General features: G+C 38.3%; 1 protein-coding gene across 1 annotated transcript in view; it reads right to left on the bottom strand.

The window, feature by feature from the left end:
- CHST9 (carbohydrate sulfotransferase 9) overlaps positions 1–15,826 on the bottom strand; it is a 238,887-nt gene that overhangs the window by 200,754 nt on the left and 22,307 nt on the right. Inside the window, exon 2 of the mRNA XM_032602903.1 lies at positions 3,063–3,268. Within this exon, the coding sequence (XP_032458794.1) occupies positions 3,063–3,183 (121 nt within the window). The 5' untranslated portion in view covers positions 3,184–3,268. The remainder of the gene's footprint in view (positions 1–3,062; positions 3,269–15,826) is intronic.

The raw sequence follows: 15,826 nt of genomic DNA, 5'->3' as shown, positions 1-15,826 counted from the left end.
ATACATAGGGACCTGTCTACCTAGAAAACTACGTAATTACAACCTAGGATACCAGCCTAGTATAAGACAAAACTCCAGATGAAGTCTTATTGAAGAATAATAAAATGTTTCTTCAGTAAAATAGTTATCTAAAGGAATCCTGGTTCTAACGTTTATACTCACGGTCATGAGGAGATTGTGAAAAATTACATAATTCATTTAGGATATATTGAGAATCAGAGAAAGTACTTCTAGCAAATCACAAAAATTAAGAGAATAAATGGTAAATGTCTTACCAGCCCATATTCACTGAGGAAAAGAATTCCCCAACTTGCAAAACTTATGAACTCAATTAAGAAAAATAAAAATTAGAAAAAAAAGAATCCAACTTGCAGAAGAGATTATACATTTATGAACTTGTAAACATAGCTTAGGTTTACCAAGTCAGTGATTTTAAAACGTCTGTACTGATGCTACGGCATGTATCATATATGTTTATCTTATCTGCCTTTTTTGGTTAGGAGGCTCTTTCAGGGCTCACGAGGCATAGGAGAACCTGGGCATGGATCATACCCTGAAAATGCTTAGCTTTGTATCTTTTGGCAAGTCACTTAAAGTTTCAGTTTAATCAGTTGATTCATGTGTGCTCTAGGGGATAATAATATTCACCTTCTCCCCCTCATAGAAGCAATACATAGGGTAGAGGCATGGACATCAGAAGAGATACAACCTGGGTTTGAATCCTAGTTTTCCTTCCATACCTCAGCCCACTCATGTGGGGCCTTGGCTAACTTCCTCATCCACCTGAGCCTTAGTTTCCTCATCTACAAACTTAGAATAGCACACCCAGTGAGATGTCTACAGGGTAAGAGAAAATACATGTAAACATTTGGCACTTAGTAAGCTTTCGATCAATTGTAGCTACTGATGTTTGTGGACACATTTTGTGAATTGCATTGTATATGTCAGGCTATCATATGACTTGGCTCTTTCCTCAGAAGTCATGTAGTTTCTTACCGGCAGACTAAATCACAACATTTCTCCATTAGTCTGTATATAGGAATATATTTTCTTTTACGTATTGGAGTTTTGTTGTGATACTTTTCTTGGGAAATCTATTATGAGACTATGATGCTAACAAACCTCCCAATAATGAGATCTCTTTGATTCTTCCTTGTTTGCTGCGTTCCAGTCTATAGTCTACAGTGAGGTTTTCATCTATTCACTCGTTCAACAAACACCTCCTGAAGGCTTACTATGTGACAAGATCTATGCTAGGAATTATATTGCAAAAGGAATCAGCCTATTTATTTTATCACAGATGGTTGCATTCAGTATTATCAGTTAGTATGATAAAATATTGCAGTAATATAGAAAACAGAAAATATTATAGTTTCTATAAACTGTAATGGGAATTAAAAATAAGTTTGGACAATATGTTACATATTCTCTAGAAGATAATTATATGCAAATTCTTTTCACAAGAGTTACCATATAAATTAAATAATTCCAAAGTGTCTATGAGGCTAAAGCAAGGATAGGAATTTAAAAATGGAAACAACTTTTAAAATCATCATTATTTAAGACTTAGTATGGAATTATCTTTCAGGGTAGATTCCTTTTTTTTTTTTTAAACATCTTTATTGGAGTATAATTGCTTCACAATGGTGTGTTAGTTTCTGCTCTATAATAAAGTGAATCAGCTATACATATACATATATCCCCATATCTCCTCCCTCTTGCGCCTCCCTCCCACCCTCCCTATTCCACACCTCTAGGTGGTCACAAAGCACCGAGATGATCTCCCTGTGCTATGCAGCTGCTTCCCACTAGCTATCTATTTTACATTTGGTAGTGTATATATGTCCATGCCACTCTCTCACTTCGTCCCAGCTTACCCTTCCCCCTCCCTGTGTCCTTAAGTCCATTCAGCGTAGATTCTTAAGTGCTTTATATCTAGAATAATTTAAAAATGGGCCACAGTTGGAAACAATTAAGGAATAGTTCTATTTTTGTTTTTCTTAACAGTCATAAGCCATAGGCTATTTCTACTAACGGAAAACAACCAAATTTCACAACATCTATGTGTATATATTTCTATGATGTTCTAAAACATGTCCTTGCATCATTATAAACATAATCCATTTTAACAGTAATTGAGTGCCTCCAACATCCAGCAATTACAAACTGAATGATGAGTATACAAGATAAGTAGAGTAGGCGGCGACCAGTGGACCAAAGCTGGCCTACCAGCTGTTTTTGTAAATAACAGTTTTATTGGAACACACCCTGATTCGTTTGTTTACATAATAATCTTTGGCTGCTTCTGTGATCCATTGGCAGAGTTGAATAGTTGTGATAGAGACGACATGGCCTGCAAAGCCTAAAATATTTTCTATTTTTTTACTGAAAAGGTTTGCTAACTCTTGCTTTATATTAAAGATATGAAAGAATTTCTACACCAACTGGAGTATCAACACAAAAATTAAAAAGGAATTAAAAGAGTTTGCTATATATTCAGCTCCCTTTAGGCTTGTGCTCAGTGCTTAGTAGACACACCAAAGGTAGGATAAATGAGTAGACAAATTCTCTACAAGCAGTCTTTGCTGAGCCAAAGGGCTAATGAGCCACTTGCCCAGGATAACAAAAATTCCAAGAGTGGTCCCAAGGGACCAAGCAAATGCTCCCCAGAAATGTATAACCATCCCTTCTCTGGGGAGCTGCAGGTTTTATTTTGTATCTAATGCTCTGTGTTGTTGGAAATATTGTGACTTTGTATATATCTATAAACACCATAGCTCATTTAAGTGAAAATGACCATTGTCATTAAAAATAGGAAAAAAGGGCTTCCCTGGTGGCGCAGTGGTTGGGAGTCCGCCTGCCGATGCAGGGGACACGGGTTCGTGCCCCGGTCCGGGAAGATCCCACATGCCGCGGAGCGGCTGGGCCCGTGAGCCATGGCCGCTGAGCCTGCGCGTCCGGAGCCTGTCCTCCGCAACGGGAGAGGCCGCGACAGTGAGAGGCCCGCGTAACGCATAAAAAAAAAAAAAAAAAAAAATAGGAAAAAAAAGTTGAGGTGTTACCTGTGTGCTGTTCTTCAATCCAGACTTGCAAATACATGAAGAGGAGTAGCCCTGCTACTCCAAATATCAGCACTGAGAGGAAGACTTGTTTGGGGTTCATGACCATTTCAGATGGCTGCATCTCTCATTTCTGAAGACCACATAGTTTGGTTTTCCACAGTTTCGATCCTTTCTTTTCCTCTTAAGTGCTCGTTCCGTGAAGCAACCTAGAATTTTTAAAAAATCCACATTGTACCTTGCTGATAACATTTCTTCCCAAATATGGTACAGATATACAGTATATCAACAATACTGAGGATTTCCATGAACTTTAACACCCTGAAGACAGAAGAGACTGTAGTTGATGGCCCTAGAATGGCAATTTTCTGTTGTTGCCTTTATCTTACCTAAGGAATGTGCTATCCTACAGTTAATAAGTAACAGCCTAACATTTAATTAGGGGAAGCATCCCAGACTTCAGCTCTCCTATATTGTAAAGTCAGGTTCAAGTTATCTTAGAATGGCTTTGAGGGGAAAGAAGACTCTCAGAATAGACTGTTGAGGAAGGGATTTTGAAAAACATGTTTGTAGATAAAGGGGGAAAACACCACTTCATGTCTTAAAAATATATAAAAATTCAAAAATGAAGGGTTCAATCTCTCATTTCCCTCTCCTTGAAAAGTAGTAGGTTTCTCCAACTTAAAGAGTACACTTGGGGCTTCCCTGGTGGCGCAGTGGTTGGGAGTCCGCCTGCCGATGCAGGGGAAGCGGGTTCGTGCCCCGGTCCGGGAAGATCCCACATGCCGCGGAGCGGCTCGGCCCGTGAGCCATAGACGCTGAGCCTGCGTGTCTGGAGCCTGTGCTCCGCAACGGGAGAGGCCACAGCAGTGAGAGGCCCGCGTACCGCAAAAAAAAAAAAAAAAAATCAGTATGCTTACAGACACTTACTGCAACCCAAGTTAAGAAACCCTGCTCCCTATGAACAGCCGTGCAAATATGCAGTAGCTTGCATGGTGAGCTCACATAGTTAGCAGCCCAGCTAATGAGGCCAAGGTCATGGCTTTGTGTCTAAGGCTGGTCAAAGACCTTAGCTCTGTTCCTTGGCCACGGACCACACCGCCCCCCTTCTTGGGATGAGCTGAATAAATGGTTTCTCACTGCGAGGACATTACATACACTGCTGTGTCTAAAAATTCTCTCTCCTTTCTCTTCAAAAATGCCTCAAAAACTTCTGAAAGAATACGGATTTAGCCTTTTTAAGAGGCGTTTGGTGAGGTGCCAGGTAAAAGTTTAAAAATGCTGTGGGAGATTGCTAGGCTGGTGAAAGGATAATATTTAGCTATACTTGGCAAAATCAATGTTCACGCAGATGTCGGGCTTCAAAGGTAACCTGTGAGGTCAGAATTAGATGTGGATGTGGCAGAATGATCTCGTGATTAGAAAAAAGAAATCCACCAAATGGGTAGAAGTGTTCATGCAAAACAACAATGAAAAGACCTATTATAAATACATTTTTTCCTTCATATTTTAATTATACACGGAAGGTCCCAGAGTAAGAGCAGTGATTGTCAGCACTACCTGAGGAGCTTTCTCGAATCCACTTCTCTGAGTCCCTTGATGAAGAGAAAACGGTTAATGTTTTCACAAGTGCTTTTGGGGATTTCAAGCACTTTCTTGATTTGGGTAGTAGAGGAAGTTTTTAAATAAGTAGAAGAACTGAGAGTATTATCATACTGCTTACTAGGTGGGTGATACTCTGCTCTTATGTTGATTCAAAACTGAAATATTATGGGCTTTCCAAACATATGCAACAAAGAACAGTTCCTGAGGGAGATTTGCAATTTGAGGTGTTCCAAGATTGAATCCCTCAAGGAAAACTCCTAAGGGAAGCCAGCTTTCTCTTTTGTTGATGCTGCAGTTAAACAATGAACAGGCACAATTCCTCAGTCCACAAGAAGATTCAGATAGGAGAAAACCAGTTAAACAAAATCTACTACTAACAAAGAAATAGTTGTTTACAAGAAAAAAGAGACTTTTACAATCTGTCTACATAATTAAAACTTAACCCAGATGAAAGAGGATAGAAGAAAACTCGTAAATCAGAACAGAGCCAAAGACCTGTGGGAATGGTGGGTGTGAAAGCCAAAAGAAGTACGCCTTGGGGGTTTGCAGAGGAAAATTATTACCTACGACTCTGGAAAAAGATTAAGAATTTGCCCTTTCTTTCTTCAGGAGATGTTGCTATACTCTGACATACCCTCCTGGGTAAGAAGTCGGTAGAAAACTCGTAATTGTTATTATGGCAGATGTGAGTAGAACTGAGCGATTAAAGCCACAAGGCAGAAAGGCAATCTGGTGTAAAACGGAGAGATACGTTTGATTTTCTCCCATCTCAGTCCATTAACCCAACGTTGGCATTCGGAAATGGCTCTCATTAAACAGAGGTGAGGTACTAGGAGCGGCAGTATTGCTTTAAGCAAACGCGAAGGTCAGCTGTGATGGGAAAACACACCTATTTGGAGATCATACATCTACCTCCATGCCTGCGGAAAAAGTGCAGACTACTGGAGATGGAAATTACTTGGAATAATGCTATTTTAGGTACCAGCATTATACAACATTTCCACGGTCAAAGGCTTCCTGTATTTTGTTCAATCCTTCCTCTGCCCGCTCATACGCGCAGTACCTTGTACCTAACAGGTACCCAACAATGGGTTGCACTGAATTGAATTTGGAGCTCCAATAACAAAATACAGGTAATTAATTTTCTAGTTGTATTTGTAAATCCTTAGTCCTAAATTTTGAATGGAGAAATATAGACTATTAAAATACTGAAAGGGTCTATATGACTTTTTTAAAAAGTACATATTTATTTTTCTTTGCATATCCTATGGATTTGTCCCTAATAAATACGAAAATATAAAAATAATTAACTTCTTAACAATAAATTTTTCTAGTAAAGTTTACAGTTTTCACAAGAACTTTAGCATGCTTTAAATACTCATTGAACAGGGTTTCCTCACCCTGGTCATGTTTGAGATTTTCTATTTAATTTCAATCATTTAAAAAATATATTTATTATTAATTATTAAGTAATTAATTAAACTTATTGGTATTTTATCAATTTCTGTGTTCAGTATTAATTAGCCTGTGTCAGACTTCCCACTCACAGAACTGTAAGACAATGCATTTGTGCTATTTAAGCCACTAAATTTGCTATGATTTGTTATAGCAGCAAAGAAAACTAATATAGTACATTACTATTACAAAGTAATTTTAAAGGAAGACAGTTTACGAAATTACTATGAATGGGTATTATAATACTGATCTTTTCAAATAGTTTTCACATGGTTTCTCAGGCCTAGTGTTTCATGGTCTATTCCTGTAATAGCTCCATTGTTCAACGTGTTTTGTCATACAGAACATAGAAACATATTCCTTCACTAGACACTAATTTGTAGGTGCTTCCTTATGAATCTTGTTGCTTTGATTTCCTGTGTAATTTGTTTAACAGGTACCTTCTACTTTTAGCTGTTGTAATTAAACTTTAATTATAATTAAGGTTTTTAACAAGACAAGGCTTTGCCCTTTTATTCTTTGTTTTAGAAGAAAAAGTTTTAAACTCATATTTTACATTCTACTGTTCAGTGTAGAGTTTTTTGTTTTAGTTTGGTTTTTGCAACAATAGTCTGTCTTTAAAGACTGCACGTGACTAAAACCAAAGGCCCTTGCAAATATTTGTTTGTATTAAAGAGGGGAAAAATAAAAATACCCATACAGATTATTGTTGAATGGATTGTTCATCTCATTTCTCATTTTTACTTGTTCCCCACTCTAAAGATGTCCAAGTGTTAAATATGGATGAGACAGAAATAGTGTTATTTTTACATTTGTTTAAGCACAGTCACAAGAATTTGTAGCATGTATTTATATGTCAGTCAGGAATCACCAGGATCACATTCAGGAAAACATGAGGTAAATTCAGCATCAAATTCTATTTCATTAAAGGGTCCTATGAAGATAGAGGGAGTCCTTAAAAAGTTTTTTGGAGTCCTGAAACAAGGAAATGGCAATCTGAGTGATCATTTCTAAGATGACTTGAAGGAGTTATCAGTGAGGGATTATGTCAAATGAGATAAGTGATAACTACAGATTGGATAAGGGGGAGGGCGGTCAGCAAGTCAAATGAAATGACTGAGTTTTAGTTACCATAGTAGTTAATAATATAACCCAAGAAGTGTTAAATAAAAGATGGCTTCCACAACCTAAGAGTCCATCAACAGATAAAGAAGATGCGGGGTGTGTGTGTGTGTGTGTGTGTGCGTGTATATACACACAATGGAATACTACTCAGCCATTAAAAAATGAAATATTTTTGCAGCAACATGGATGGACTTGGAGGGTATTATGTTAAGTGAAATAAGTCAGACAGAGAAAGACAAATACTATATAATATCACTTATATGTGGAGTCTAAAAAATACAGCAAACTAGTGACTATAACAAAAAAGAAGCAGGCTCACAGATACAGAGAACAAACTAGTGGTTACCAGTGGGGAGGGGGGAGGGGCAATACAGGGGTGAGGGTGGGGGGCACAAACTAATGGGGTCACCATTCAACCCACTGAACCAGGCTTTGGCCACAGCGACTGTTTTGGAGGCCATTTAATCAGAACCAAGCTTAGCGCTCTGGATGGATGGTCATGAGATGTGATATTTTCTTTCTCAGTGACTGTGAATAAGGAAGCACATAGTTCCCGCTGTTGCTGGAAGTCTTCTGTTAGCCCTGATGGAAGCCAGCCTAAAAAACAAGGCAGCACAGAGGAAAGCAAAGCTGAGAAACCGGCAGAGAAACAGAGGAACAGCTCTGACTAGGCCCTGAAGGTACTCACTCTGCCTCTGAATTTGTAAATTAGGAGTTCCTAATAAAGTTCCTTTACTTTTCAGTGTATTACAAAGCAATTGTAAGTACAGTGAGCGAACCTAGGAATAAGCTATATTTTGGGTGAAGCAATTTCAGCAAGATAATCAGAAATAAATGAAAAGAACAGTGCTAACATTTATTGAGCAGTTATACATTGTAAGCTCTGTTCTGAGCATTTTATATTGATTCTTTAATTTAATTCTCACAATAACTCTATCTCCCCAGTCAAGAAATCTGCAGGAATGGCTCACATAACCACATGGTCTGATGCAGAGTTCAGTGGGAGGTGAGGCGAGAGGTGGAGGTGGACACAGACCACAGAGGGCCTCAGCATCAACACAGGGTGACTACATTTGTCCTGTGGACACCAGGGGACCGACGGCAGGTTTGAAGGGAGTGGAAGGATCAGGTTTGCATTGTGGGAGGATCACTCAGAGGCAGTGTGGAGACGGGACGGAAGGTAAAGGAGACCACAGGCAATTGGGAAGAGGACAGCTGCTGGCCAGGAATGCCCAGGGCAGGGATTGGACTGGATTCTATCCCAATCCAAAAATCCTTCTGTCCTTCCATTCACGCACATCCTCTTGTCTTTCATTACTGGAGGCAGTTTATCATAGCGGTTAAGTATGAAGATTCTGGAGCCCGATTGCCAGGTTCAAATCACAGCTTGATGACTTACTACTTTAGTCACATGGCTTATTATGTAACTGCTATGTGCCTCGGTTTCCTCATATCTAAATTGGGGAGAATAAAAGTGTTTACCATGTGAGGTCAGCGTTGTGAAATGTTGATACATAAAAGATATTTAGGGGCTTCCCTGGTGGCGCAGTGGTTGGGAGTCCGCCTGCCGATGCAGGGGACGCGGGTTCGTGCCCCGGTCCGGGAAGATCCCACGTGCCGAGGAGCGGCTGGGCCCGTGGGCCGTGGCCGCTGGGCCTGCGCGTCCGGAGCCTGTGCTCCGCGGCGGGAGAGGCCACAACAGTGAGAGGCCCGCCTACCGCAAAAAAAAAAAAAAAAAAAAAAAAAAAGATATTTAGAAGAATACCTGGCCTATAGAGGTCTATAATATTAAAATGTTAATATCTTTACATTCCAGATGTCCAGCACGGGGGCAGCTACACTAATTAATCAATAAATATTTGTTGAAAGATAGGGTATTTTTACTTCAAAAGGCAGTCTGTTTTTCCTGTTAGAAAGGTTTATTCTTTCAATTCAAGCCAATTCAACCCAATCAATAAACATCCATTAGGCTGGAATATGACTAAGGCTCAGTGCCAGACCCTGTAAGCAAAGCCAAAAGGAGTAAGGTTTAATCTTTGATCTTCATCAGAGAACAGCTGAACCTAGCTCTTCACAATTTGCACAAGTTGGTTTTAGTAGAGTCTTCTAGAACAACTCATAACAAATCTGTTCTCCCCTTTACATGACAGACTTTCCAATTATTGAAAACAATTATCCTGTCTATCCTTAATCTTTTGACTCCCGGATAAACAATAAATATGCACAATTCCTTCAGCCATTCCTCACAGAACATGGCTTAGGAGCCTTCAGTCAATTGAACCATCCTCCTCCAGACACATTTGTGTTCGTTAATGCTTTGCTTTAAATGCAGGGCTCAGAAGTAGAGCGTGATTGAACGGATGGGTAATGTTCTAAGCATCAGCACCATAAAAATAATAGGTAAATGTGAGGGAATTCACAGGTAAAGTGGGAGAGTAAAACAGGTTACAAGTTAGAGCCTGAGGGATTTCCTTCAGTCCGAACAGCAGGGTAGTAGAAATATCTTCTTTATAAAAATTTGAAAGAAAGGATTATGAAGTAGGAAACTTGTCATAAAGAACATGCCATTAAGAAACTAAGACAGGATCTTATTACATGGCAGACTGTAAATGAACAGTTTGTTTAATAAGTAAACATAGGGCAAGGACTTAAGAAATAGCAGGCATGAAGGTTAACTATGAAATATGGTCCCCCCAAAAGTGGAAAAAGAAGAGACCAGAAAAGATGACTACACCAAAGGGAAATTATTGAGAGAAGATCAAAAAGGACTAAAGGATTTTGGGGAGAGGAACCGGAAGATGAAAATTTTTTTATTCCAACCATGAGTTTGAAGTGTCAGAAGAGAAAAAGGGTATGTGTTTTACTGTAGTGCACAGTAGGTCAAAATAGTTCTAACATATACAAATGTCATTCACACACCCTTGAATCTTAAATAATAATGTAGTATTTTGAGTACTATGTAAAGAAGCAATATATGCTTATTTAAATTTTTGTTTTCGGTTTCAGTGATAGCAGGATATGAGTTTTTCATATCAACTAAAGGAAGAAGTTGCTTTTCAGGGAGATAGACCAATACATAAAGGAATTACAAAATCTAGTGAGTTTGGTGGGGCATTATAGCTGAAAAAAGTGACATGATTCAAAAATAGGATAATGTAGGAGTGAGTGAGTAAGAGAGACAGAGAGAAAGCCAGAGAATTTTAAAAGCTTCATAGCAATACATTTACTTCCAAAAGACCTCAAAAAATAAACAGAATCCAGCATGTAATGAACTATTATGTAGATATAACATTGACATTGAAGATGAATCATTAAAATCGCAGAAAAATATTCACAATATCTTCTTAAGTGAAAAGGGCAGGCTATAAAACTGCTGGAACATGCAGTTTGCTAAACATTGCAGTTCACCGCCCCCCCAGTCACGGGTAGAATTGTGTTCTGTCCCTCCTTATGACTGGTGGAGGTTGTGTCACTAGTAAAAAATCCAAAACAAACCAACAACAAACAAACAAGAACAAGCTGGCAGCACTGCAGAGGCAACAGGCGGGGACCTCCCTGGCGGTCCAGTGGTTAGGACTCCATGGTCTCACTGCTTGGGGCCTGGGTTCAATCCCTGGTCAAGGAACTAAGATCCTACAAGCCGCACGGAGCAGCCGCCCCCCACCCCCTCAAAAAAAAAAGAGGCAACAGAATGTTAGGAAGTCATTTTGATCTTTGCACTTCTTCTGAGTAAGCAGTAGTTCAAATTAGAATGTTAGCTACAACATAAAACAGAATGGATCAAAGTGGTTTTGCAATGTTACTTTTTACAATAAAATAGCAGTATCTGTACTTAATTAATGTCCAATAGTTAAGATGACTTCTAGAATGACAAACTCCTGTGACAAATAACTTAGACAAAAAGTTTGGCATTGCTTTATATTCAACAAACTCTCCTGATATATTTTCAAATTAGTATTTTTATGATGAGACAATAAAACATAGACTGTTTTATTATTACTATGTTACTTGCTGTTACCTGGATAAAATATCTTTTCTATGTTGTCACCTATATATTACATTATTTCTATATTCCCTTTTCTGCTCATCACAGTAACAATAAAACCCTTGTAAGGGTGTAATACTTATAGAGTATCTTGCTTTCTTATGCCAGATATGTTGGTTAGTTATTTCTATTAATGATTAGCTAGACAGTCAATAACTATTTAGAAGATTGATTTTTTCCCCATCATTATATATTATCTAGACATCTGGTATGCTGCCATTGTATAACGTCTCTTGTAGAAAGGATAACACTACTTTCCATAAAATAGCAAAATTCTAAGGCTAACCTAAACCTCTATAAAACACTAGAAATATGTGTATATTCTAAAATAAATATGATTTGTTTCTTAGGGATAGCAAAGTTTGTGAACCAAGCACTCAAAGCTGGCTTCAAGCAATCTCATGCAAATATTTATTAAATTTTACTACATGCCCCATCTCTTTGCTCTTGTTTCACATTCTAGTCCATCTGTGCTTCGCCTGCAACCATTTAATAGAGAAACAACATGAAGTAAAACAGAAAAGGTGCTAATCTACAAATCTTGGTTTAAAAATGAAAAATAAATTAAACTTGCAAAAATATCTACTGACAAAAATCACAGAGTAAGCTCTTAAGGCATTTTCAAAGAACATACCGCAAAACAGTGCTCATATTAAAACATCAAAGTAACTGCCAGAAGGTAGTCATTGAAATAAGTATAGTTATATTGAGAAACCTGAAATGACGCCAACAAAGCAAAGTAGGAATAATATATAACTCTGAAGATTAACATCCCATAAAAAAGGCAGAAAATACAACAAAATATATAAAAAAAGAATAGTGAGCCTGAAGGATACTACAAAATTATGAATAATTAGTGATGTTCTTTTTTTTTTATTTGCGGTACGCGGGTCTCTCACTCTTGTGGCCTCTCCCATTGGGAGCACAGGCTCTGGACGCGCAGGCTCAGCGGCCATGGCTCACGGGCCTAGCTGCTCCGTGGCATGTGGGATCTTCCCGGACCGGGGCACGAACCCGCGCAGGCGGACTCTCAACCACTGCGCCACCAGGGAAGCCCTAGTGATGCTTTTAATGCTATTATTGTACTGGTTAATCTAAATTAATTTAGTTAACTAATCAATGAAGAGTATGTCTAGTTAAATCTAGTAAAGGGACAGACCGAACTCATGAACTCATGTAAGTCTCCTACATACAAACCTTCAAGGTGCAAACTTTGAAAGATGCAAACGTGCATTTGCATGTCCAATCGTGTAAGTCTGTTCACGTGTCTGGTGTACATTGTCATGTGCGTCCATCCTCTACAAGTGGTTGTGCTTTTGTGTGCTTTACCGTACAGTACTGTTGCTGTGCAACACGAGGAGCTTACTAATGAAGACCTGATGGAATTGGAGGCCCAGAGAAAGGACAGAGAGAGACGAGAGGAAGAAGTTACTGGAAAACCAAAGAGATTCACAACGCAGGAAATGGCAATGGGATTTTCTTTATTTGAGGAGGCACTGTTAGTTTCTGAGGACAGGACCCAAATGTAGAATGATACACGAAAGTTGCAGCAGCCACTCAGAATGCAATCCAGCGCTACCATGTCATCTATCACGAGAAAAAAAGTGCTACTACCCAGACATCACCAGATCGTTTTTTCAAGAGGGTAGATAGAATTGAATCCAGCAAGGAACCAGAACCTGTGCCATCAACATCAGGCGTGAGTGAAACTGCATCTTGCCCTCCATCTCCTATTGCTAACGATCCTTCAGCTCTACCATCTCCCACCTCCTCTCCCTCCTCCACTCAGTAACTCTTCTTGCCTGTTCACTCGATGGCAGCCCCTGTATGCCAGCTGTTGTGCTGTATTACTGTACTTTTCAAGGTACTGTACTGTAAGATTAAAAATGTTTTCTTTATTTTTTGTTTGTTTTTTATGTATTATTTGTGTGAAGAGTATTATAAACCTATTACAGTACTGTACTATATAGCCAATTGTGTAAGTTGGGTACCTAGGTACTTTGTTGGACTTATGAACAAATTGGACTTATGAGTGCGATCTTGGAATGGAACTTGTTCATGTGTAGGGGACTTACTGTATTCCTTCCTCAATCTCCTTTAAAACAAAAGCAAAGACACTAGAGGAAAAAAAACTTTCAAAGATATAAGGGAAGAGATGATTACTAGAGAGAGAGAGAGAGAAAGAATAATGAAGTTTTAGAAGATAAATGCAGGCAGAGGAGTGGTAACCAACTTAAAAGATCATGAATGCTGAAATCAAAGAGTTTCCATAGATACTAACAAGAAGCAAGATGCTCTGTGTTATAAAACCCAGGAAAGGTACACTAGGTTCCCCAGAAGAGGGAAGGCAAGAGAGAAAGTAACAGATAACCTGAAGAGAAGCAGGGCAACGAATAGGAAAATAACTAACTAAACTAAACAAACAAACAAAATTCAAAAGAACTATAATTTACATCTTTAGAGAGACAGAAAAATTGATTCCATTAAATGGCACAGGACCCTCTATTTAATTTAAAATAAGGAAACCAGAGAGCAAAAAAAAAAAGAAAGCTCTTGCAAATGAAAAACATAACCAAACTGAAAACTCAACATACAGGTCAGAAGATACATTAAGGTGACTTCTCAGAAGGTAAAGCAGAAGAACAAAAAGATGGAAAACTGGACAAGAAAAAAAGAGCCAGGAAATAGGATTAATCTAAGAGATTCAAAATCTGAATAATAGAGGAATTCCAGGCAGCAAGAACTGAGAAGAGAAAAGGAAGGAGATCATTGGTGATATAATTCAAGAAAATCTCAGAGAATTGAAGGACATGAGTTTCCAGATATAAAGGGATTACTGAGTATTTAGCATAATGGGTATGAAATAAACACACCAAGGGATATTGTATAGACATTTCAGAACACTAGGAATAAATAAAAGATTCCATGTGTTGCCAGAGAGAAACAAATGGATCACAACCAGATCACATCCAGAGGATCAAGAATCAGAATAACATCAGGCTTGTCAGTAGCAACAGTGGAATCTAGAATAAGGCAGTGGAGCTAGAATGCCTTCAAAATTCTCAAGGAAAATTATTTTCACTTAAAATATTATTAAATGCTACCAAATTCTATCAAAGTATCAACCAAAGGTGTGGGTAAAAACAAAATTTTCAGATAAATTTTCAAAAACTTCACCTCCCCAAAAGCACAAACCAAGGGAATAAAATAAGAGGAAGAAATAGGATACAGGAAACAGTAGGCCCAGAAAAGGAGAGGGATGACCTAAGAGAAATGTCTGGTCAGTAATGAAAACATGAAAGCTGTATACAGGTTTAGAGGGTGAGCAGTTCAAACTGGAGCAGGACAGAGGCATGGGAGAAACTTTTCAGAAAGCTAAAACTTGTAGTCTAGCTGATCTGTCTGAACATCTTGACAGAATATTTAGACAATGATGAAGAGTTTCCCTGAATCAGTGACAAAAAATTTAGAACATTAGACAAATGAAAGAGCAAGATACTATTAACTTCAGAAAAACAGAAAATGTAGGAAAGGAAAAAAAAACAAAACAGATTAAACTGGGCTAAGCTGTGGCTAACATTTACATAGTCCTGATGACAAAAACACTGAACATGTGTCTAAACAAAATACTATCGCTATTGGGAGGACAGAAGGGTTGGGAAGGACAAGTATGAATATGCGTGGTAAGATGAAGGAAAAAGGACTAAATTCTCTTCTATCGTGGTGGAAAGTCGATAGGTAAAGCCTAACACTAAAATATCAAGCTCTAAAATGTGGATACTGTCTAGAGACAATTTAGGGAAGTAAACACCAAAATATGAAAGTTCACGTGACTCATAACAGGTAGAGTCATTATCCAAACTCAGGTTTATCTGTCTTTAAATTGCATGATTTCCACTAACCTTAAGTGTACACTTCAAATAAAACTTACATAGAGTGATGCCAAAATTATGAAATTTATTAAAATTTGCTCAAAATAAGCGAATTTACTTTTTTATTAGTTAGTTACCAAAAGTCAGAGCTGACTAAATAAACTGAAAACCTAAGGAAGCTATAAGGGACTACTTGTCTTAAGAAAACATTCCATTTTCCAGCACTGACAAATACTTTTACATTATTTACCCACATATCTTAGGAACTCACAAAAGTGTACGTCGTCACTGAAATATTCTGATTAACTGTTAACTGGGCATTCAAGCAACCACAGAGAAAATGCCTTTTTTAGGGTTACAAGTTATTTCCTTCTTGCCACTGCTAAATATATCCTCTGAGTTCCTGACCTCTTCATGCCATGATCTGTTGACCATTGTGAAACGTCTCACATCTCTGGCCCTTACTGTGATCTTTTTTCAAGCTTTAATGATCTCACCCACTTCTCTTTTTCTTTCCTTGGAGTTCTACTCTCTTTTCTCTGCTTCATCCCCCATGAAATGATCTAATTTCTGCAAAGATGAAAGCTTAATCCATGCTTCCAGTTCTAATAACTCACCTGTTCTGGTCCCTTTTTTCTAAATGCTGACTGTGTATTCTACCACTC

Source organism: Phocoena sinus, chromosome 14 (genome assembly GCF_008692025.1).
Source record: "Phocoena sinus isolate mPhoSin1 chromosome 14, mPhoSin1.pri, whole genome shotgun sequence".
NCBI classification, from domain to species: domain Eukaryota; kingdom Metazoa; phylum Chordata; class Mammalia; order Artiodactyla; family Phocoenidae; genus Phocoena; species Phocoena sinus.
Note: the sequence above shows the minus strand (reverse complement) of the source record. Positions and strands in the feature narration are given on the sequence as shown.